Source organism: Eriocheir sinensis, chromosome 24, assembly GCF_024679095.1.
Source record: "Eriocheir sinensis breed Jianghai 21 chromosome 24, ASM2467909v1, whole genome shotgun sequence".
Taxonomy (NCBI): Eukaryota; Metazoa; Arthropoda; class Malacostraca; order Decapoda; family Varunidae; genus Eriocheir; species Eriocheir sinensis.
This window is the reverse complement of record NC_066532.1, coordinates 6,023,579-6,049,158: the sequence shown is the minus strand read 5'-3', so window position 1 is coordinate 6,049,158 and position 25,580 is coordinate 6,023,579. Positions and strand designations below refer to the sequence as shown.

Genomic DNA, 25,580 nt, shown 5'->3' with positions numbered 1-25,580 from the left:
CTCTTCAAGGCGCTTACATAAGACGAAGATGGATTGATTAGCAGAAGTTACTGAAGGAAAAAGTAAAAAAGCTATCATATTAACCCTTTACATGCCACATATTGCACGTCCAAGGGTGAAGATCGTTTAATTAGCTAACAATTGAGTCTTCATCCCCTTCAGAGGCGCCGAAAAGTGTCCCTCGAGGCCCCCAATAAGAGACTGTCATCCCTTCATCCTCCCTTGGCGACGGGCGAGTGTTCTTTGATAGCATCGCAGAGACCTTCAGCCCTGCGTGAGTAGTCTTGGCGGTCATAGTATCGATCTGAGGGTGTCTGTTGCTTCAGGAAAATTAACTTGGGCCATATTATTAAACATTACCCAAACTCACGTATATGACGCGACTTTCGTAGGAGTTTTCAGCATTTCCAGGGGCAGTTTTATGACACTTCTCGTATACTGACCACGTGAGTCGTCTTGGCGGATCTGTGTGTCTGTTCCTGCAGGAAAAGGAACTGGGGACATATTTTTAAACATTACCCAAGCTCACATATTTGACGCGGCTTTAGTAGGAGTTTTGAGCATTTCCAGAGGCAGTTTTATAACCATTCCCGTAGACTGACCCTTTCTCTGTAACATGAACTTAAAAAATACTCATTAGAACTCGATCGATCTCCTTTTCGGCCTTTGGAAATAACTGATGTGAGAAACGAAAGAGTCTGATACCGACCGTGACCGATGGATCTGAGCTTATACAACCCATGACTAGACTGGAGGGCAAAGATAGCTTGTCATATTATCTGCCAAACTCTTCACAAACTAATGGATGTCGGTAATTCCCCTGCCTACGACTTGAGATCTTTCAGGGTGAGTATCAGGACACCTCTCCATCCGAAACTGACTTCTCTTCTGGCCAATCGAAATGAGTGGCCAAAAGAGAGGTCAAATTCAGACGGAGGTGTTTTGTATGAATGTATGTATGTATGTATGTATGTTTGTATGTATAAATGCTTCTGTCTGTGTATGTGCGCCAGGCAGGGAAATAAAATCATATCAGAATTTTAACATTGCTTCATCGTCCTTTTTTTTCTTTTTCTTTTCTTCTTTTACGACGGCGACTGAATAAAAAATTGAGTGAGGGGGAAAACGAGTAAAACCTTTCAATAGTATTTTTGTTGTTGTTGTTTGGGTGCCGCTGTGTCGAGAACGTAAAAAAAAAAAAAAAGGAAAAAAACAAGTAACATTTTTTACTGTTTTATATATATATATATATATATATATATATATATATATATATATATATATATATATATATATATATATATATATATATATATATATATATATATATATATATATATATATATATATATATATATATATATATATATATATATATATATATATATATATATATATATATTAACAGCTTTTCAACGTGAATGGAAAATAAACATTTTTTTTAGTTCATAATTTTTTTTGTATGTGAACGGGTCTGCTTTTTAAACGGAAAGTAGAAGTTTTTTTTTCTTCTTTATAGTTTTTGTATTATTTGGATTGAACTTGTCGCCGGTTATAGTACCGGTGGTGGTGGTGGTGGTGGTGATAGTAGTAGTGGTGGTGGTAGTGGTGGTGGTGATGATGGTGGTGGTGACATTGAGAGTGGTGGTGATGATGATGGTGGCGGTGGTGGTGGTGGTGGTGGTGATAGTAGTAGTGGTGGTGGTGGTGGTGATGATGGTGGTGGTGACATTGAGAGTGGTGGTGATGATGATGGTGGCGGTGGTGGTGGTGGTGGTGGTGGTGATGATAGCAGTGGTAGTTGTGGTGGTGGTGGTGGTGGTGGTGATGATGGTGGTGACATTGAGAGTGGTGGTGGTGGTGGTGGTGATAGCAGTGGTAGTGATGGTGGTGGTGGTGATGATGATGGTGGTGATGATGATGGTGGTGATGATGATGATGGTGATGATGATGGTGGTGGTGGTGGTAGTGGTGGTGATGATGATGGTGGTGATGATGATGATGGTGATGATGATGGTGGTGATGATGATGATGGTGATGATGATGGTGGTGGTGGTGGTGGTGGTGGTGGTGGTGATGATGATAGCAGTGGTAGTGATGGTGGTGGTGGTGATGATGATGGTGGTGGTGGTGGTGGTGGTGGTGGTGGCGATGGTGGTGGTGGCCTGTCTATCAATGATCTGAGGGATGCAAACATTTTTATCGCCAGCTTAGTACTTTCAGTTTAAGTATAAGAAAAAAAAAGAAAAAAAAGACATAAAACGAAGTATAAAATATTTCCGTGTAAACTCCCACTATTTTATATATTTTTTGTTACGAAGTTCAAATATTTCCGTGTCACGAATGTCAGAACAAGGCGCGTTGGACCGGGCCGGCACCAAAGCACTCACTTGCCTTTGTTTCAACGATAAAGGACTTACACAAAAGCCGTCATTGAAAAAAACAACCTTAATGATGCCGACAAAAAGAAGCTACAAAGGACTTTCCGACTAATTAAGCAATATTTCCAGGAGTAGCGAGCACCGGAGTTTTATTATGTAAAGCGAAAAGTCTGTAATTTGCTGTATTCTGAATCCCCAGTAAATAATTCAGGTTTTGTGTCATTAGCGTATGTCAAGGTTCCAGAGTTGGGTGCTGTAATCGGAAGGGGATAACAACAAACAAGATAAATTACACCAGTTTACTTTAAATAAAGTAGAAACCCTAAAACAAGCCTCACAAAACTGAAGTCTCCAACACGAAGGCTTCAGCACGCCGGACTCAGCAATGATCCTTTGCACGGCTTCTTCCTCTTCTGGGCGTCCCGTCCTCTGAGTGGCAATGACGAGGCAGCACAGCTTCGTCCTTGAAGTGGTGTAGACGTGGTAGACGAGGGAGGCGCAGGAGGAGAAGGGGTGTCAGGTCCACGGCAGTAACGGGAGGCCGATGCGTGGAGAGGAGCGAGGTAAGGCACCCAGAACCAGCCCACGGTTCTAAGTAAACCCGAATGAGAGCAGGCTGGAGCCGGAGTAGAATCAAGTGTTCAGAGCGAGGCCCGGCCGCTGTCTGACGATGAAGGCGCTGGCCGCCCACCAAGTCGCCTCCCACAGCGGGTTGAACAGGAAAACGTTTTGTGTCACGAGGGTAGAACAGGAAAACGTTTTGTGTCACGAGCGTAGAACAGGAAAACGTTTTGTGTCTCGAGGGTAGAACAGGAAAACGTTTTGTGTCACGAGGGTAGAACAGGAAAACGTTTTGTGTCTCGAGGGTAGAACAGGAAAACGTTTTGTGTCACGAGGGTAGAACAGGAAAACGTTTTGTGTCTCGAGGGTAGAACAGGAAAACGTTTTGTGTCTCGAGGGTAGAACAGGAAAACGTTTTGTGTCACGAGCGTAGAAGAGGAAAACGTTTTTTGTCAAGAACATAAAGCAGAAAAAACGTTTTGCGTCACGAGTGTAGAGCAGGAAAACGCGTCTAACATTTTCTTTATCTTATATTTGTCCTTATTTTTTCATCTTTTCACCCTCAAAGGTTAGTAAAAACAATCTAGATAAAAACTTGTTACCCTTCTCATTTTTCTTCATTTAAAACCATTCAACAAAAAAAGATGTTTACATTCTCTTTTCTCCATTTTTTTAAGCAGTACGTAGAGGACACTATTTTCAACAAAGAACACCTAAAAATTTTTGTGGGTAATCTCAAGTTATCTGAAAAGTATTAAAAAGTTTGTGTGGGAAGCGTAAAATCACCAAACGAATAATATTTTTCAAAGCAGTGTAAGACTTTTTTTTCCACAGGTTTCCACAACACGAGAGGCGAACAAAGACCATTGAAAAAAAAAAAACATAATGCCAACGATATTAAGAAGGAAAAAAAGGCATCCAGACACTCACTTTCTCGTTTTTTTTCTTCTGGCGTAGTGAAATCACAAAACGCATAATAGCAGTGTAATACTTTTCCATCAGTTTCCACGGAACGAGAGGCGAACAAAGAGCACTAAAAAAAAAAAAAAAAAAAAAAATACCAATAATATTAGAAAGAAGAAAGGGCTTCCAAACACTCCTTTTATCTTCTTTCTTGGAGTAGCGCGCGGCGAACTTTTTCTGACGATAAGAACTTAGTGGACTTTGCTGTTTCTGTTTTCAAGGGCTCGGGAAGAGGTTCAGAGTCCGTGGGAAGAATAAAGATTAAGGAAGTGCGCCAAATCCTTCCCTGGGTGAGCAAAACTTTCTTCCTCTCCTGACAACACAAAAGGCAGATAGACAGATAGATAGATATTGACCACAAATGTACATAAAACCAAAACATCATACATAAATCGGAAGTTATTTAAGTATGTTAATTTCGTTAATATAACAACATTTCCAATTTGTAGTCCACATTCAGCACTTAAGTAAAATATTTATATAGTCACTGAAATATAGAGCTCTGGTGTCGTTACTGGCATAAAAATATTTAAAAAAATATTAAAACTTTACAAATTTACAGACTGAGAGAGCCGTGAAAAAGTAACACCACATCACGGGAAGGAAAAAGAAAATAAAGATAATAAAAAGGAAAGAATAGAGAAAATATGACATTCCTGACTATCCTAATGCTATTTTGTGGAGCCGAATGTGGTTTTGTTATTATTATTATTTATTTATTCATTCTAATATTTATTTCTTATGGTGTGAGAGTAACAACTTTGCTCTACTTTCTATTGCTGTCGGGAAAAAAAGGAAAAACTGAGTGGTGATTGAAAGGTGGTGGTGGTGGTGATGATAATGGTGGTGAATGGTGTTAAGGATGAATTTTGGTGGTGGTGATGGTGGTGGTGGTAATAGTGATGATGGCGGTGGTAGTGCTAGTTGTAGTGGAGTAGAAGTAGTGGTTATGGTAGTGATGGTGGTAGTGGTGATGATACCGGTGGTGGTGAAGATAGCGGTGATGGTGGTGGTGTAGTGATCTTTCCCATCACCTCCCACCCACCCCCCGACACTCCCACCACCTCCTGCTAGATTGGTAAGTCACGTGCCCTGTCTAAGGAAAACAGATGACCCGGAGATCAAGATGTGTTCGTGGGCCCCAACATGAGACGAATTCTGGCGAGCAGGAACCACCCCGAATTCTTGAGACTCTTTCCCCTCTCTCCCGTGACCCACCAGAACGTTCTTTCTTGCTCATATATACTTTTTTACAGCAAGGGAAGCAGTTCAAGGGCAAAATAAAAACATATACGTAAAAAAAACCCTGCTATGCCCGGCTCCATCAAAAGAAAAACAACGGGAGGTTAGAAGAGAGGTCAGCTTAGGGTGGAGAGGTGCCTTGATTCTCTCCTCTTGAAATACTAGATGAACGAACACTATTTTTCATTTTCTTTCATCAAGGTCAACACGCGCTTATAACAGATGGCCCAGAAGAGAGGTCAGTTCCGGGTGGAGAAGTGTCTTGAAACATTACATGAACAAACATAACTTTTAATTTCTTTATTCTGCAAGGACAACATGCGCTAAATATACATAGATAGAAAATTGAGATGTGTTCCTACGCCGCAATACAAGACGAAGGACTCTTTTTCAGCTTTCCTTTGTCTGTGTTTCCTCCTGCCTACGACTTCAACTCTTTCAGGAGGAGGATAGCATCAAAACCTCTCTTCTGGCGTCTCGTTCTATTATCTCTCATAGGAGCAGCGTCTGGCAGGCTTTCCTTGTTGCTGTTTTTGTTTTTTACCCTTGAGCTGCCTCCCTTGATGTAAAAAAAAACAAGATGCAAACAAAATAATAAAGAGATCGGTATTTCTTTATTATATCTGTTTCCTTACGGCCGGCTGACTAGAAATGTGAGTCGAAGTGGAATCAATATGAAAGACGGTTGTGTTCAAGTATAAAGCACCGGACCATTGAATAACACGTCTATTTGTCCGTCCAATATAAGGAAGCTACGACACACTGCCCCTCTGTCTAAGCCGACGTCGGTGCTGTCAGATGCTTCCGCCTCTCACACCAACTATCTCTATAGGCCAAAAGGAGATCAGTCGGGTTCTCATGAGTGTTTCTTTACGTTCGTTGTGCAGAAGGGTCACACTACCACCGGGATCATTGAATTACCCATGGAAATGCCCACAACTACGAAAGCCTTGTGAAATATTAGAGGTAGGGCGCCGATATGTGTAAGAATTTGATAAAGCTTTCGCAGAAGTTGTGTTAATATTTCCATGGGTAGTTTTATGAGCCAAGTGATAGTTTGGCAAGGCTTTCGTCGAGGCTGTGGTAGTATTTCCATGTGTAGTTTTATAAGCCTGGTGATAGTTTGGCAAGGCTTTCGTAGAGGTTGTGGTAGTATTTCCATGTGTAGTTTTATAAGCCTGGTGATAGTTTGGCAAGGCTTTCGTCGAGGCTGTGGTAGTATTTCCATGTGTAGTTTTATAAGCCTGGTGATAGTTTGGCAAGGCTTTCGTAGAGGTTGTGGTAGTATTTCCATGTGTAGTTTTATAAGCCTGGTGATAGTTTGGCAAGGCTTTCGTCGAGGCTGTGGTAGTATTTCCATGTGTAGTTTTATAAGCCTGGTGATAGTTTGGCAAGGCTTTCGTAGAGGTTGTGGTAGTATTTCCATGTGTAGTTTTATGAGCCCGGTGATAGTTTGACAACGCTTTCGTCGAGGTTGTGGTAGTATTTCCATGGGTGGTTTTATGAGCCTGGTGATAGTTTGGCAAGGCTTTCGTAGAGGTTGTGGTAGTATTTCCATGTGTAGTTTTATAAGCCTGGTGATAGTTTGGCAAGGCTTTCTTCGAGGTTGTGGTAGTATTTCCATGTGTAGTTTTATGAGCCTGGTGATAGCTTGACAAGGCTTTCGTTGAGGTTGTGGTAGTATTTCCATGTGTAGTTTTATGAGCCTGGTGATAGCTTGACAAGGCTTTCGTCGAGGTTGTGGTAGTATTTCCATGAGCAGTTTTATAAGCCTAGTAATAACTGGACAAGGCTTATGACTCTTGAGAACACGACTGATCTCCTTTGTGGTCTTTGGAAATAGTTGACGTGAGAACCAAAAGCGGCTGGGAACACGGGCCAAGGCGTCGCTGTAGGATATTTAAAGGACCCTTCCACGTGAGAGGCTATGCTAATGATGACTAATGATGTTGATAAGCAAATGAATGATGTTAAGTAGCGGTAAAAGTCTTTGATATTTAATTATGTTTGCACGATATATATATATATATATATATAGAGAGAGAGAGAGAGAGAGAGAGAGAGAGAGAGAGAGAGAGAGAGAGAGAGAGAGAGAGAGAGAGAGAGAGAGAGAGAGAGAGAGAGAGAGAGAGAGAGAGAGAGAGAGAGAAAGACTAATTATGAGGACTATGAAAAAAATAAACACAGACAGATAGAGAGAGAGAGATAGATATAAATTAATAGATAGAGAGAGAAATTTATATAGACATTCAGACCACTCGAGACTAAAAAACACGAACAAAACCATGAAAGGCATAAAAGGAAACAAAAAACAGAGAAAAAATATATATATATATATATATATATATATATATATATATATATATATATATATATATATATATATATATATATATATATATATATATATATAAAAAGAAAATGGAAAACTGATAGAGCCGGCCAGACACTTAATTGAAGAACAATAACACAGCATAAAAAGACAGACAGACACACAGAGAGAGAGAGAGAGAGAGAGAGAGAGAGAGAGAGAGAGAGAGAGAGAGAGAGAGAGAGAGAGAGAGAGAGAGAGAGAGAGAGAGAGAGAGAGAGAGAGAGAGAGAGAGAGAGAGAGAGACCACCATCAGCCTGGCCCCAGCGCGTGAAGAGGAACACCAGGGAGTCATCTGGCTACAAGGCAGGCCTTAACGGTGACCCACAACATGACGTCTCCGCCCTCACCATTGTCCTCAATACCGTCCAGCAGCAACACGTCCCCCACCGCACCTACTCAACCAGCCCAAAAGACCAGCCTTGGTTCGGGTACAGGTGCCGTACTGCAGCCGAAAGGAAACACAAGGCTTGGACACGATATAAAAGACACCCCACGCAGGAAAATAAGGCCCAACACAGACGAGCCTGCAAAAATATGACGAGGACAGCAAAGTGGGCAAAAGAAAGGTGGGATGCCGACAGGAGGAGAAAGCTGTCCTCTAACCAAACCGACCCGAAACAGTGGTGGGGGCTGGTGAAGGAAGGCCTTACCCCCCAGGAACGTATCCCGCCCCTGAGGAAACCTGACGGAGACCTGGCCATCACCAGCCGGGAAAAGGCTGACCTGCTGGCCTGTCACTTCAGTCAAAAGATGACAACCCAGGAACCAGACAGGCAGCCGCCCACCCTCCCCCAACTCATCGCCTCAAGACTAGAGAGTGTGCTAATCTTTGAGGACGTTGTCAGGAGACATCTGAGGGGCGTCAACACCAGGAAGGCGCCAGGCCCTGACAGCGTGAGTCCATACTTACTGCAGCGATGCTCCGATGAGCTCACCAGCCCCCTCGCCCAGATCTTCCGGCGATGCCTGCAGAGCGGGGCGTGGCCTGCACAGTGGAAGAAGGCCAGAGTCACACCCGTACACAAGAAAAAATCCAGGTCCGAGCCAGGCAATTACAGGCCAATATCACTCCTCCCAATCATCAGCAAGATATTTGAGAGGATCATCGGGGAGCAATTGACATCCTTCCTCGAGGAAAACCACCTGCAGTCACCGAAGCAGTTTGGTTTTCGGAAGGGCTGCGCTACCTCAGACCTCCTCCTTCTCCTCTCAAAGTCCTGGCATGACGCCCTTGATGACGGCCACCTCTCTCTCGTGATTGCCCTGGATATAGCTGGAGCGTTCGACTCCGTTTGGCACCGCGGTCTGACGGCGAAGCTACAGCAACTAGGCATCACGGGGGACCTGCTGCGCCTGCTCTCAAACTACCTGTTAGGCAGGAGCCTCCGCGTAGCAGTCAACGGAAGCACCTCGACCAGCTTCCCGGTGGAGGCCTCCGTTCCACAGGGGTCCGTCCTTGGACCTATTCTGTGGAACATATACTTTAACGACCTCCTGCAAACCATCACGGCAGCAAGCGCTTACGCCGACGACTGCACCCTCTCCAGAACATACAAGAGGGAGGAAGCCCAGGACGTGATAGAGTCCGTCAACAGACAGTTGGCAGACATAAAGGCCTGGGGAAAGAGGTGGCAAGTCAGGTTTGCCCCTGACAAAACCCAGGCCATGGTAATATCACGTTCTCGGGAGGACGCGAGGCAACTCCACGGCAGACTGAGATTCGGGAACGACACCATCCCTCTGCAGGCCAGCGTCGACATCCTGGGCGTGGAGGTGGACTCCCAGCTGCGGTTCGACCGTCACCTTGAAAGGGTGGCGCACAAAGCCTCCCAGAAGGTGAACCTCCTGCGCCGCATGAAGAACCTCGATGCTGAGGGCCTGAACACCCTCTATAAGGCACAAGTCCGTCCAGTGTTGGAGTATGCACCGCTCACCTGGATGGCCAGCGCTCGCTGCCACCTCAACCTGCTAGACAAGGTGCAGAGGAGGGCTGAACGCCTCATCAACGGCACCCAGCACCACCGACCGAGCCAGTGGGAGACACAGCGACAACAACATCGACAACAACAACAACAACAACACCCACACGAGGAACGGGCAAGACCAGCCACGAAACAGCCTGGAGCACCGTCGCCGCGTCGCTGCCCTGACGGTGCTACACAAGGCACAAGTGGGCCTAGTGCCCCACCTGCCGGACCTGAGGGCTACCTGGAGGAGGTCTGAGCGCACCACGAGAAAGGTGCTGAGCAACGCCTCCCTCCTGGAAGTGCCAATGGCCCGCTCCAGCACCCACCAACGTGCTTACTCCATCGCAGCGGTGGTGTGGTGGAACAACCTCACTGCTGATGTGGATGTGACACAACTGTCCACTCAGCAGGTGAAGGTTGCGTCCCACAGGTGGCTACTCCTACACCCACCGTAAACATGTATATAATTGTATAATATAATCGGCAGAAGCTTTTAAATAGCTCCCCAACGGTCGGGGGAGCTTTAGCATAGAAAAATAATACTGCCATGTACTAATGTACTGAACATGTTTAAATAAAAAGAGAGAGAGAGAGAGAGAGAGAGAGAGAGAGAGAGAGAGAGATTAATGTGATCTCGTTGATGAGTCTTCTGGGACGAGAGAGAGAGAGAGAGAGAGAAGAGAGATAGAGAGAGAGAGAGAGAGAGAGAGAGAGAGAGAGAGAGAGAGAGAGAGAGAGAGAGAGAGAGAGAGAGAGAGAGAGAGAGAGAGAGAGAGAGAGAGAGAGAGAGAGAGAGAGAGAGAGAGAGAGAGAGAGAGAGAGAGAGAGAGAGAGAGAGAGAGAGAGAGAGAGAGAGAGAGAGAGAGAGAGAGGAGAGAGAGAGAGAGAGAGAGAGAGAGAGAGAGAGAGAGAGGGAGTGATATTTATAGCCAGGGAAGTCCTCCCTTGACCCCCGTTAGTGACTCCTCCCCTTACCCTCCTCCCTTCCGCCTTGCACACGCCCACGAGGGACAGTTGCGAAAGACGATGTATTGGAGGACGGGCTGAAAATGCTCCCTCGACCTTCCCTTGTTCGTATCGATTTCCGAGATGTCTCACAGCGTCGAGTTGGTGGACGTAGATTTTTTTTCCTTTCTCTCTGGGTGACTTATTGGTTCTTGTTTTGCTGTTTATGAGTTTTTGTTGTTGTTTTTTTCGATATTATTTGTCTAGTTATGTTGTTTTTCGTTTTTTTTTTTTTGTTAACTTGTTGGTGATTGGTGATGTTGAGTTAGTAGACGTAGATTTTTTTTTTTTTACTGGGTGAGATGTTGGCTCTTGTTTTGCTGTTTATGATGTTTTTTGTTGTTTTTTCGATACTATTTGTCTAGTTACGTTGTTTTTTTTTTGTTTTGTTTTTGTTAACTTGTTGGTGGTTGGTGATTGATGTTGAGTTAGCAGACGTAGATTTTTTTTTTTTTACTGGGTGAGATGTTGGTTCTTGTTTTCCTGTTTTGATTTGTTTGTTTTTCTTTATGTTCGTTTTTTTCTCCTCATTTCTTTATTTTCTTTATTTTATTTTATTGATTTTATTTCTTTGTTCGTTTTCTTCGTTTTTGCTTCTCTGGTTATTACATTTATCTTTTATTTGCTTGTTTCCGTTTCTTTTTGTTCGTGTTCTTTGTGTTTTCTTGTTTTATTGTTTCTTTCTCTGGTTATTATATTTATCTTTTGTTTGCTTGTTTCTGTTTATTTTCGTTCGTTTTCTCCATTTTTTTCCTCTGGTTATTATGTTTATCTTTTATTTGCTTGTTTCCGTTTCTTTTTGTTCGTGTTCTTTGTGTTTTCTTGTTTTATTGTTTCTTTCTCTGGTTATTATATTTATCTTTTGTTTGCTTGTTTCCGTTTATTTTCGTTCGTTTTCTCCATTTTTTTCCTCTGGTTATTATGTTTATCTTTTTAGTTCATTTTCTTCGTGTTTTTCGTTTTTTTTTTCTGGTTGTGTTTTTTTTCTGGCTAACATATTGGTTCTTATTCCCTCGTTTATCTGTACGTTGCTCTTTCTTCGTTTTTTTTCAGGATTTTTCGTTTTTCCCTTTTGGTGTGTGTGTGTGTGTGTGTGTGTGTGTGTGTGTGTGTGTGTGTGTGTGTGTGTGTTCATATATCACTTTTCTCTTTGCTCACACATCTCATACTTTTTTCCAACATTTTATTACCTTTTCTTTTAGTCATATTTATCACCAAAAACGGTTTTATCAATGCTCACATTTCTTCTTAATACACCTATCCCTCCGCATTTATTTTATTCAGTCTCTCACGCGGACCTTCACAATAAGCCTCAGAACGAACAGAATTTCCTCTTCATCCTCTGAGAGTTCATTTACTTCCACACTGATTTAATTTACTGCTGCCACGAAGGAGAAACCACACACTTAACTCCATAAGGCCCGTGTGACTCCTTTTCCGTGCTCCTCGAAAATAAACCTTCCCCTGCACCCAAATACATAAACAACCTCGACAGTGGCGGCCAAAATGTTGACCCTGTATATTTTCCTCCCCGGCAGGTTACCCGATATTTCAGTGACTGAGGACGGGGGGGGAGGTACTTCCGATGGGGGCGGCGGAAGGGAATTATTTGACCCAGAACAATATGTCTGTGTTCTTTTCTTTCAGTCTATTTTCCTTTCTTGCAGACGATCATATATAGTGGTCGCATAAGGGGGTAGGAACAGTTTAGCTACTCTTGTCGATCTAGAGGCATTTTCTGAAACATTTCAACGCCTTAGTACAAACCCCTTGGATGCGGATTTCCTACAAGAAGACCTCACTAAGCTACAGGAGTGGAACAAAAACTAGCTGCTATAATTCATTGAAGAAAAATGTAAAGTCATGCACCTTGGGCGGGGAAATCCAGCATACCAATACCACATGGGAAACACTCCACTATCCACCACAGAGGCAGAGAAAGACCTGGGACTATATGTTACCAGGTTACCAGTGAAGGCGAAATCCATGTCAATCGCAGAGGATGGGTTAATTGAAGAGGCTCTCGTAGCAGTTGTAGGGATTTCCGTGCATGGCTCCATATCCCTGGCGGTAGTTTCGCAAGATCTCTACACCATAAACAGGAAAAACACTCTTGACAACCCGACACATCTTTTTCGTGGCCTTCAAAAATTGATGGAAACAGTGAAGTAAGAACCAATATGTTAGAAAAGAAAACTACGGGAAAAACGACCATAGAAACACAAAGATATGCAAAGAAATAACAAGAGTCCAAGGCGTTTGAGCATACCAGTCCTGGGTCGTTACCAATGAGGGATACACACATTGATGACGGAAGGGCGTATGACATGATCCCCCAATCAACTTGAGCAATCTATTTTCCTCTCCGGCATGTTATTGTGTACCCAACTAAGCTGTCGCTGAAAACGGTGGGCGCGGTGCTGCTATCCTTGTCGATCTGGGTCGTTACCAGTGATGAAAGGGTAGGTGGTATGTTTCCAAAGTCAACCTGAATAATGTAGTTTCCTCCCCGGCAGGTTATTGTGTACCCAACCAAGCAGTCGCTGAAGACGGTGGGCGCAGTGCTGCTCCTTCTACTGATCTGGGTCGTTAACAAAGAAGGGTGCGTGGCGTGCTTCCAAAATAAACTTGAGCAATCTTTTTTTCTCCCCGGCAGGTTATTGTGTACCCAACGAAGCAGTCGCTGAAGACGGTGGGCGCGGTGCTGCTCCTTCTGCTGATCTGGGTCGTGGCCTTCATCCTGGCGCTGCCTAACTTCATCTGGCGGACGCTGCGGCACCACGTCATCAACCTGCCGGGCCTCTACTCCGTCAACTTCTGCTTCGAGGAGTGGCCGACGAAGCACGGCGGCGGCTACTACAGCGCCTTCGTCATGCTGGTGCAGTACTGCCTCCCGATCGTGACTGTGAGCGTCGCGTACGCCATGATCTGCAGGAAGTTGAGGTTCCGCATCACCAAGAGCACAGTTCGGTCGGCCAAGCGCAGCGAGCGGGAGGACAAACGCATGAAGAAGACTAACACGCTTCTCATCGCCATCGCCCTCGTCTTCTGCCTCTCGTGGCTGCCGCTAAACCTCTACAACCTCATCCTCGACTTCAATAACCCGTTCGGGGATGACCTGGAGACGATGCTGGTCGTGTACGCCGTCTGCCACATGATGGGAATGTCCTCGGCGTGCTCCAACCCCCTCATGTACGGCTGGCTCAACGACAACTTCAAGAAGGAGTTCCTGGAGATCATAGGCATCGTGCTACCGTGTAAGGGGAAGTGCACCCCGCGGAGAAGAGAGGACGCGGCCATGCTCTCCACGGCGCAGCAGCCAGGGGGAGAAGAGCGGCCGATGGTCATGTACACGAAGGCGAGTGAGACGCAGGTGAATGGCAACCACGGCGGCTCGCAAAAGGACATCACGTACATAACACAAGTGGTGACCAACGCAACGCTGTAGAACGGACGCCTCGGGGACACGGAAACATGGAGCGGTGAGTGATTGAGGGAGCGGGCGAAGGAGGGAGGGAGAGAGGGAGGGAAGAGGAGGGAATGATTCTGTGAGTGAACGAATTGGTGAGTGAGTGAATGGGTTACTGAGCAGATGTGTGCGCTCTCTCTCTCTCTCTCTCTCTCTCTCTCCCGTCTTCCATTTCCGCTACCTTTATTTGTGTGTGTGTGTGTGTGTGTGTGTGTACATTTATAAATATCCTATTGTTATTATTGTTTATCTTTATATAGTTTTCAATCCCACCTAATGTAACACGTCCACTAACATAACACAAATACACCTCATATAACCCACCTGCAGCCTTACACACACACACACACACACACACACACACATGTACCTCCCCCCCACACACTCCTCCCTTCCCTTCCCTTCCCTTCCCTTCCCTTTCCTTTCCTTTCCTTTAATTTCCTTCCCTTCCCTTCCCTTCCCTTTTATTTTATTTTATTTTATTTTATTTTATTTTATTTCCTTTCCTTTCCTTTCCTTCCCTCCTCTTCCCTTCCCTTCCCTTCCCTTCCCTTCCATTCAATTCCCTCCCCTTCCCTTCCTTTCTTTCCCATCCGTTCCCTTCCCGTTACTTCTTTTTCCTTCTTTTCCATTCCCTTCCCTTCCCTTCCCTTCCCTTCCCTTCCCTTCGCTTTCTTTCCTTTCCTTTCCTTTCCTTTCCTTTCCTTTCCTTTCCTTTCCTTTCCTTTCCTTTCCTTTCCTTTCCTTTCCTTTCCTTTCCTTTCCTTTCCTTTCCTTTCCTTCCATTCCCTTCCCTTTCCTTCCTTCCCTTCCCTTCCCCTCCCTTCCCTTCCCTTCCCTTCCCTTCCCTTCCCTTCCCTTCCCTTCCCTTCCCTTCAATTCCCTCCCATTCCCTTTCCTTTCCTTCCTTCCCCTTCCTTCCCTTCACTTCCCTTCCCTTCCATTCCCTCCCATTCCCTTCCCTTTCCTTTCCTTTCCTTTCCTTTCCTTTCCCTTCCCTTCCCTTTCCTTTCCTTCCATTCCCTTCCCTTTCCTTCCTTCCCCTTCCTTTCCTTCACTTCCCTTCCCTTCCCTGCCCTTCCCTTCCTTCCCCAGCTCTTCATCAGCATACATGGGCAATAACATAAGCCAAATCAAAGCCCAACGCCTTCAATATTGGCTCTTTAGGTTTTGTGGCCGGTATTGTCAGCCGCTTCCACCTCTCACACAAACTATTTCCAGAGGCCGTAAAGGAGATCAGTCGGATTCTAATGAGTGTTTTTGTAGATTCACGATCACGGCACAGAAGAATGATCAGACTACCACCACGGTTATTGAACTGCCCCTGGAAATGCTTATAACTCCTAGGAAAGCCTTGTCAAATATGTGTGTGTACTTGGGCGCCGAAACGTTTAATAATACGACCCATTGTGTGTCTCGACAGCAACAAGTGGGCAACAGGTGGCCAACAGGTGGGGGCAACAGGTGGGTCATCGGGGAACAATAGGAGCATTAAGTGAAAGGTATTAGGCATTCAAAGGGGGTCTGGGCGTATTGTTGTTATTATTATTATTATTATTATTATTATTATTATTATTATTATTATTATTATTATTATTATTATTATTATTGTTATTATTATTATTATTAGTGGTGGTGGTGGTGGTAGTAGTAGTAGTAGTAGTAGTAGTAGTAGTAGTAGTAGTAGTAGTAGAAGAAAGTTGATAGTACCGGAAAACATCGAGGAAGCCGCTAGAGCGAATTCGATGTTACGTTCCTCTCCTTACCTAAAATATATTACTATCCTTAACGCTGATATGTTGTTTTATTACGGCGATAGGTTACCATTTCAGAGGCGAGGGAGAGGCGAGGGGGAGTGAACTCCACATACGGTGAATAGAGGATGAGTTCGGGGATGGCAAGAGACGAGGAAATGAGAGGAAGGGACACGGACAAAGCGACGGAAAGAAGGAAGGAAGAAAGGGAGGAATTAAGGAAGGAAAAAGAGGGGGAGGCTGTGCAAAGTAATGAGAGGGGGAGTATAGGAGGAAGGGGAGGAAAGGAAAGGAACAGGGATAGTGATGGAACGTGAGGGCTGAAGGAAGGAAGGAAGGAAGGAAGGAAGGAAGGAAAAAAGAGGTGGGAGGCTGTGCAAGGTAATGGGAGGGGAGATATAGCAGGAAGGGGAAGAAAGGAAAGGAACAGGGATAGTTATGGAGCGTGAGGCCTGAAGGAAAGTGAAGGAAGGAAGGAAGGAAGGAAGGAAAAAAGAGGTGGGAGGCTGTGCAAGGTAATGGATGGGTGGACAGACTAAGCGTAAGGGGAAGAAAGCGGGTAATGTAGAGTAATGAAGGGAGCTGGAAAAGGGCGAAGGGGAAGGTACAAGTAATGAAAAATTAAAATAAATGTGTGGGGAGAGTAAGGATGGAGGGTGAGGAAGGGAAACTGAGATAAATTAGATGCAAGGTGAAGGGAGGCTGGAGAAAGGTAAGGGGGCCGTAAAAATAAAGAAAAATTAAAATAAATGTGTGGGGAGAGTAAGGATGGAGGGTAGGGAAGGGAGACTGAGATAAATTAGAAAGAGTAAGAAGGCGGGAGATCAACGTTGCCAGACTGTCGTACTCAGCCTTATGTCTGCCAATTTCCGACCCCAAAACTGCCTCCTCGACCCCAGCAATTGCCTTCATATATATTTATCGTTAAAATGGTTAATTATTGGTGTTTTTTGGCAATAGCTATGGCTCAGAAACCGGTAAAAACGAGGCTCTGAGTACGATAATCTGGGATCGGTACGGGAGATGTACAGTGAGGGAGAGGCTGGAGAAGGCGAAGGGGGGGAGTGGAGGGAAAATAGAGAAAAAATAAAATAAAACTGTGAAATGTGTGTTGAAATAGGTAAGGGCGGGTAGGGAAGGGAAAGTGAGATAAATTAGAAAGGGGAAGAAGACGAGAGATGTAGAGTGACAAGGGGAATGGAGAAGGGCGAGGGGGGGGTAAAATATAGAAGAATTAAAATAAATGTGTGGGGGAAAGTAGATGAGGGTAGGAAAGTGAGATAAATTAGGTTAACCTTTATGATAGCAGAATGGAGAGAGAGAGAGAGAAAGAAAGAAAGAAAGAAAGAAAGAAAGAAACAAACAAACAAACAATCAAAGTAAAAGAAAGGAAGAGCGAGAGATATAGATAGATTGATAGATAGATAGATAGAGAAAGAGAGACAAAAAAATGTGTAGTCTATTGAAGGGACTGAAAGAGGAAAGGGGAAGGTGAGGGAAGAAAGAGAAGTGAGGGTAAGGGGTGTGAAGGGAAGACGAGGATGCAGTAAGGTGTCAAATATTTCCTTCCTCTCGCGTTGCCATTATCCTGGAGGGCGAGAACTCTCCTTAGCGTCATATTCTTAACCCGGTAGCAGCGACGGGCCAAATTTGTGGCTTTACCGTGTAGCAGCGACGGACCAAATTTGTGGCTTTACCGTGTAGCAGCGACGGACCAAATTTGTGGCTTTACCGTGTAGCAGCGACGGACCAAATTTGTGGCTTTACCGTGTAGCAGCGACGGACCAAATTTGTGGCTTTACCGTGTAGCAGCGACGGACCAAATTTGTGGCTTTACCGTGTAGCAGCGACGGACCAAATTTGTGGCTTTACCGTGTAGCAGCGACGGACCAAATTTGTGGCTTTACCGTGTAGCAGCGACGGGCCAAATTTGTGGCTTTACCGTGTAGCAGCGACGGGCCAAATTTGTGGCTTTACCGTGTAGCAGCGACGGACCAAATTTCTGCCATGATATAAACCCCCCAAAATAGATGATGAATAAACTGATCACAAATGCGTTGATATACATATTATGAAATGGTTTGTGTGAGTGATGATTTTTTTCTCATTTTTCTCGCTTAGAGGGAAGGGCCTTTAAGAAACATGATCCCAGCAGCTACCGGGTTAAGGCAATATTCTGAAACAGGAGCAGCGAGTAGCGGGCTTTTTTTTTATTATTATTATTATTGTTTCTTTTTTTGTGCCCTTGTGCCGTCTCCTTTGCTGTAAAAAAAAAAAAAAAAAAAAAAAAAAAAAACCGTATCGGGCTCCCATTGTGACTATTTCCCAAGGCCACGGAGAAGATTAACAGGGTCTCTCTCTCTCTCTCTCTCTCTCTCTCTCTCTCTCTCTCTCTCTCTCTCTCTCTCTCTCTCTCTCTCTCTCTCTCTCTCTCTCTCTCTCTCTCTCTCTCTCTCTCTCTCTCTCTCTCTCTCTCTCTCTCTCTCTCTCTCTCTCTCTCTCTCTCTACATCTCTCTCTCTCTCTCTTTCCTTTCTCTCTCTCTCTCTCTCTCTCTCTCTCTCTCTCTCTCTCTCTCTCTCTCTCTCTCTCTCTCTCTCTCTCTCTCTCTCCTTCAGTTTTATCTCATTTTCTCTCAGTTTTTCCACTTCTTTTTCTTTTCATTACACTCCTTATTTCATTCCCCTCATTTTCCTCCTCCTCTCTCTCTCTCTCTCTCTCTCTCTCTCTCTCTCTCTCTCTCTCTCTCTCTCTCTCTCTCTCTCTCTCTCTCTCTCTCTCTCCTTTAGTTTTATCTAATTTTCTCTCAGTTCTTCCACTTCTTTCTCTAAGGTAAAAAGATGAATTTGAAATGAAAATGTGATAAAGATGAACGCTTGCCGGACTGGGAGTGCGATAGTGCGACAATAATGAGAAGTGGCCGGGGTGAGAACGAGAAGGTTTGAGAGGCATTATATATCGCCACGAACCTAAGGGCCATATTATTAACCCGGTAGCTGCGGTGATCATGTTTCTTAAAGGCTCCTCTAAGCGAATTAATGAGAAAAAATCATCACTCATGGAAATCATTATATAATATATCTATGTCAACGCATTTGTGATCGGTATATGCATCCTCTATTTTGGGTGGTTTATGTAAAGGCAAAACCTCGGCCCGTCGGTGGTACGTGGTAAAGCCACAAATTTGACCCGTCGCTGGTACCGGATTAAATATTTCGTCACCCAAACACACACACATTTGACATGGCTTCCGTAGAAGTTGTGGGCCTTTCCAAAAGCATTTTTTTTTAACTATGGAGGAAGTCTGACAAGGCTTCTTTCTGTACCATTAACTCTAAAACAAACACTAATGGGAACGCAGTTTACCTCTTTTCAGGGCTTTAGAAGTCATTGATGTGAGAGTCGGTAGCATCTATGAATACCGACTTGAATATCAACAAAACAATTGGGCCGTGGTGTGGAGTGAGGCGGCAGGCGGGGTGTGTGAAGACCTGAGCAGTGGAACGACGTGACATGAGGCGGTGGTCGTGGGGGTGGGGGGGTGACCTGACCTCTGACTTCTGACTCATGTGGGCTAGTAAATAGCAGCATGACGCCTGGGCCATCACATCTCCCCTGAAAGATCCTGAGTGAAACAAGATGTAGAATTAAAAAAAGTTCACGTCTCTCATTCTTCCTTCTAAATCCAATCAAACACATGTATTTCTGTCTCTTGTTTTCAGATGTGTAGAATTCATATAAGTTACAAGACTAGTCCTTCCTTCCCAACCTAACCTAACCTAGCATAAGATATACATTTCTTTCTCTCGTCATATAAGTTACAGGTCTCATCCTACCACCCCAATCTAACCTAACATATGTACTTCTTTCTCTCGTTTCCAGGTGTGATCTCTCGCCCATCAGCCCAAACCATTCATCTGTCTACCGTGTGACGAAAGAAAGGCCAGGAAGATGTTACGTGGCCAGACCATCAATGAACCTACCTGTGTGTGTGTGTGTGTGTGTGTGTGTGTGTGTGTGTGTGTGTGTGTGTAGAGAGAGAGAGAGAGAGAGAGAGAGAGAGAGAGAGAGAGAGAGAGAGAGAGAGAGAGAGAGAGAGAGAGAGAGAGAGAGAGAGAGAGAGAGAGAGAGACCATAGAGTTTCCATTGCCGCCCCACGTGAACCCTTTCAAACACACCCAATCACCAACACACGAACAAACACACAAATGAACGGACAGACAACTACACAGACCTTCTCTCTCTCTCTCTCTCTCTCTCTCTCTCTCTCTCTCTCTCTCTCTCTCTCTCTCTATCTATTCATCTATCTCTATCTATCTATCTATCTATCTATCTATTTATCTATCTCTATATCTATCTCTCTCTTCTTCCCTTCCTCCTTTCCTTTCCTTTCCTTCTCTTCCTCATTCTTTCCCTTCCCCTTCATTCCTTCCTCCCTTTCCTCCTCTCTCTCTCTCCCTCCCTTCCCTCGGGACTAACTACCAGGCTCAGAAATCCCATCACAAAGGAAAAAAAAAGGTAAAAAAACAATAAAAGGAAAAAAAAATGTTGAAACCAAAAGAAAAATACGTTGTAGGTCATGTATTTTCTCTCCTTTCCCTTGGAAGTGACTTTTTGCTTTATATCTTCATATTTTCTTGTTTCCTGGTTCTCTTTCGCTTCTACAGTAGATAGCTTGGTTTGCAATGAATAACTTTACAAACACTATATGCTCGATTCCAGTTATCATCAAATGTCTTTCGTTGCTAGTTCAGAAAGCTCGAAATATGCCAAGTATTTTTCAATGTCATTTTATTTTCGAATCGTCCCCTCTCATTCCAGTCTCTTATAAACTCTGGAACAAATTACTTTCCTTCGTTTTTAATATATACTCGATTTCAGGCTCCAGTTATCAAGAAGTGTCTTTCGTTACTAGGTCAGAAAGCTCAGAGCTTGCCAAGTATTTTTCAAGGTCACTTTTTAATCGAGTCCTCCCCCTTTCATTCCAGTCTTCTACACTTCTATACTTTCCTTCATTTTTGGTATGTACGTAACCGTGAATTTATTTTACTCTCAACTCTAATACCGTCAAGAGGTCAGAGCTAAATCGTTCCCCTTTCATTCCAGTCTTTTACAAACTCTGGAACACACTACTTTCCTTAACTTTTTTATATGTACCCGTGACCTTATTTTACACTCAACTCTAATACCGTCAAGAGGTCAGACCCGGATCGTTCCCAGAGCCTACCGTCGCCTGCACTCTTCTTCCTCCCTCCCTCGTGACCCCAATATGTCATTTTCTCATCTGTCTTGCTGGACGAAACGTGACCAGACTTCAAATACGTGAAGAAGAGGCTTGTTCATTCGTCTCAAAAGTCACCGGCCGGCTTATGAGCGTCAGAGCAGAGTGTGAGTGAAAACTAGTGAAGACAGACGGAGCTGCTACCTAAAAATGAAGTATGTTATGTTTTTTTCGTATAATTTCGTGTTCAAGCATAGGGTTATTAGTTCAGTTGCCCCCAAATCGTCGGTCAGGCTATGAACGGCACAGCATAGTATGGTAAAACAAAGAAAGTATGAGCGTTGTTACTAAGGTTGCTTCAGTGTCTACAGATGCCCCCGAAATAAAATCCAGCATATGAAAGACAAATGAGAGTATGAACAAAAACTAGAGTATCGGCACTGCTTCTAAGTCTATACCGAGCATGTTATAGTTTGTTTTCATAGTCCATGTTTTACAATAGGATCTACTTTCCTGGCTATCTCTTCCCGCGTGTCTCCGGGCGAAGGGTGTGCCGACGCTCAGGTTTCCGGCCTCAGGCAGAGAAGTTGGCCTGAGAGTGACATGCCATCTTAACTGTTGAGTACCTCTCTGGGGGCCGCTTAGGCGTACGCCATTCCCTTCTAAGAAATTATTCGTGCTGAGATTGTATTTCTCCTTTCTGTAGACGTGTTCTGTGCTCTGCCAGGTATGATATTACGAAATTCGTACGCCCCGGCTCATCCAGTCCTCCTGTCATAACGTAAAATAATACCTACTCTGGAAAACTGAAATGAGATAAAAAAAAAATGAAATTGTTACAAAAAAATGTTGATAAACATTACTTTTATTTTGAGTGTATCATTTTTACAGCTCACTTCTACTTCCCCGAGTACATTTTGATGAGAATCAATGGAAACAATGACCCGGATTCGCTAACTCACAAATTCTCTCATTAACACAGTCGATGAGGTTGTCGCGGCAATCATTGTAGGGCGCCGACAAAGATCATTAAATAATTGTTTAGCTATGTACGTTAAAGTCTATTCCATCAACTCTTTTAGAACATAACAAAACTGGGAGAGCGAGGCGATGTCAAAGAAGTGTTGTGATGTAAAACAAAATAATTTATTTTTTTATGTTACTCAGGATAAAACAAAAAAAATGTTCCATAACTATTGAATAATATATATATATATATATATATATATATATATATATATATATATATATATATATATATATATATATATATATATATATATATATATATATATATATATATATATATATATATATATATATATATATATATATATATATATATTTATATATATATATATATATATATATATATATATATATATATATATATATATATATATATATATATATATACACACACACACACACACACACACACACAGGATGAAAGACACGTTTCCTCTTGGTTACATGGGCCCTATTAGTTCACACTGGACACAACAGATCGATAAAATCTCTGGGGCTGAGTGTCCTGTATGCGTATAGTTTTCTCAATACAAGTACTTCATCTAAACTGCCTTTATTAATCCCTTTAAGGGGGTTAGGGGGATTGATAAGGATGATTTAGCTAAAGCTCTTATATAAAAAAAAAACTGATGTAAGAACACGCAGCAACGGGTACAAGTTGGATAAATTAGAGTCCAGGAAAGAAACAGGCAAGAACTGGCACATGAGGAGGCTTTCGGAGGCGGAGACGGACTGAGCAGATGTGTGGTTGAGGCAAACACAATGGAAGGATTTGCGTAAGTTAGAGGCATTTATGGATGGGAAGGAGATTTGTTGAATAGCTCACTCTCAGGAGCTGCTGTGTGTGGGCCGTAGGCTCTTGTAGTCTCTTTATTTACTTATGTCCTTGTGAGTACTTTGAGTCGATATCACTAATACGTTTTGGAAATACCTCTCTTGTAGTGGCTGTAAGGAAAACGTATCAACAAAAGCATCCTCTGAGTTTCCCGCCAGTACAAAGCGTCTCTATGGAAGGAGCTTATCATCGCTGTATAAAGGTTTTCTCTATCATCCGCGCCGCGGACTGAATTGGTATGGTCAGTCTCTTCCGCCTCTGACGTCAACTATTTACAAAGGCCAAAACGGAGTTTAATCGTGTTTTTATGAGTATTTTTTCACGTTCTTGGTACAGTAGAAGGGTCGGACTACCACCAGGGTCATGAAAGTACCTCTGGAAATGCCCGCAACTCCTAGAAAAGCCTTGACAAATATGTGTGTTTGGGCGCCCAAACGTTTAATAATACGACCCACAGTGAGTCTCGAGAGCAGCAAGTGGGCAACAAACGAAGATTAATCGGGTTTTCATGAGTGTTTTTTCACGTTCTTGGTACAGTAGAAGGGTCGGACTACCACCAGGGTCATGAAAGTACCCCTGGAAATGCCCAAAACGACTACGAAATCCTTGTCAAATGTGCGTGAGCTTGAGGGCCGAAATGTTTAAGAATGTGGCCCTGAGGCTCGCTAGGCATACCCGGCACACGAGAGGTCTCCCCTCCCACTGAGGCGTTGGATGATGGATGGGACCTTCGCACACACACATGGTTATCAAAACGTCTGCCATTCGAATCCTGTTGATCGATGTCTGTTAGCTCTCTATCTCCTTTCCCTTCTTTCTTTTCTGAGGTATCATAGGTCTTTTCTCCGTTTGTCACTTCATTTCACACTAACATTTTTTTTATTTATAGTGGCGCCATCTTGCTTGGCTCATGCTGCCCCCCGGAACTCATCTTTGAGCCTCTATTTAAGAGGGAATCTAAAGTCCGGGTTGATAGGTGGTCTTCAGGACAGCATGTGGGTAGTCTTTGGGTACTCGGCGGTGACTGAAAAATCCCAGCTGTGGCGGCGGGAAGAACTCGAACCCGCGTCCCCATCGCCGCGGCGCCAGCACGCTAACCACTCAGCCACTGTTTCCCCAAATATATCCTCTACTATTAATATTTTCAACCGTTTTTATATTATATCTCCCATTTTTCCTACTATTCTTATTTTCAAGGGGTCAAAGCTTTTTTTCTGCATCTTTCTCTCAGCCAGTATTCGTATTTTCCCGGCGCTCGAGTTGTTCCCGTTACTTTTTCCTGGCGTCTTTTAGCCTCCACATCCACGCACGATCCACACGTCAAGCTTTGCCCAGAATGCGGCTTGGGACGAGTGGAGCGTCAGGAGGCGGCACGATACCACAGCACACGTGACTCTGTACATAGACTGCTGCTGTTACTTAGGTTTGGAAACTTTGGATCCAACTAGAAGAGCCCCTTTAGTCTTGGGTTGTAAAAAATATAGAGGAAGAAAAAACGAAACAGCAAAAGACGAAGAAGAACACAATCCTTTAGTCTTGCCTTGAAAAAAATAAAGAGAAAAAGAGGAACAAGAAGACGAAAAAGCGAAAGAAGAAAATACACAAGCAATACATATGTCCCTTAAGTCTTGCGATAAAAAAAGGAAGAAAAAGAGGAATATGAAGACGGAAAAGAAGAGAGAAGAAAAAGAACACAACCAGTACATCTGTCCTTTTAGTTTTGTGATGAATAAAAGAATAAAGAAGAAAAAAAGATGAATATAAAAAAGAAAAAGAAGACAACCAAGGGGGGGAGGAGAGAGAGAGAGAGAGAGAGAGAGAGAGAGAGAGAGAGAGAGAGAGAGAGAGAGAGAGAGAGAGAGAGAGAGAGAGAGAGAGAGATAGAGAGAGAGAGAGAGAGAGAGAGAGAGAGAGAGAGAGAGAGAGAGAGAGAGAGAGAGAGAGAGAGAGAGAGAGAAAGCGGCACGGTAAGTGAAACGCGACAGAAACTACCCTAGAGTTTTACAATTTCCAGTTGCATGCTCCCCTCCTTCCCCTCCAACCCGTACAGAGTAAGTGAAACCCGACAGAAAATTCCGTAGAGTTTTTTGCGCCCTTTCCAGTGCCATTACCGTTCATTGAGAAACTAGCCGTATGAGGACAGACTGAAGCATTTAAATCTCCACTCTCTAAAAAGGCGAAGGTTGCGAGGAGACCTGATGGAGCTGTATAAAGGGATGATGGGCTTTAATAAAGAGGATGTTAATAGGTTTTGATTGTAAAAGAGCCAGGTAGAATATGTAGCAAGGGTTTTAAGTTAGATAAATTCAGATTCAACAAAGACAGAGCAAGTTTTGGTTTACTAATGGAGTGATGGATGAATGGAACAGACTTGGCCGTCATGTTGTGGGCGCTATTATTATAGAACCATAAATACATTCGAGAAGAGGTTGGATAAATTCACGGATAGTGAGGTTAAGTGGGGCTAGGCTTACAGGAACTGTCTTGTATAAGCCAAACGGTCTCTTGCAGACTCCTTACGTTCTTATGTTCAATACATCCAAGATTCTAGGGGTCATAGTTTCAAACATTTCGGCGTCCAAGCACACGAACATTTGACAAGGCTTTCGCAGGGTGTTTGGAGCATTTCCACGAGAATTTGTATGACCCTGGTGTTAGTCTGACCATTCTGCTACATCATGAACACAAAGAAACACTCACGAGAACCCGATTATTTCCTCTTTGTCTCTCTTTGGAAATAGTTGATGTGAGAGACGGAAGCGTCTAAGAATATCGACTGA

At 43.7% G+C, this 25,580-nt stretch overlaps 1 protein-coding gene across 2 annotated transcripts in view; it reads left to right on the top strand.

The window, feature by feature from the left end:
• Positions 1-19,729, top strand: part of LOC127002807 (neuropeptide F receptor-like) — a 107,537-nt gene extending 87,808 nt beyond the window's left edge. The window contains exons 2-3 of one of the 2 annotated variants that reach the window (XM_050869013.1): positions 13,150-13,975; positions 19,598-19,729. In XM_050869013.1, the coding sequence (XP_050724970.1) occupies positions 13,150-13,941 (792 nt within the window). In that variant the 3' untranslated portion in view covers positions 13,942-13,975; positions 19,598-19,729. Of the gene's footprint in view, positions 1-13,149; positions 14,261-19,597 lie in introns of those variants that run through there. The other variant, XM_050869012.1, reaches the window with a different exon arrangement.
• Positions 19,730-25,580: the final 5,851 nt, after the last annotated feature.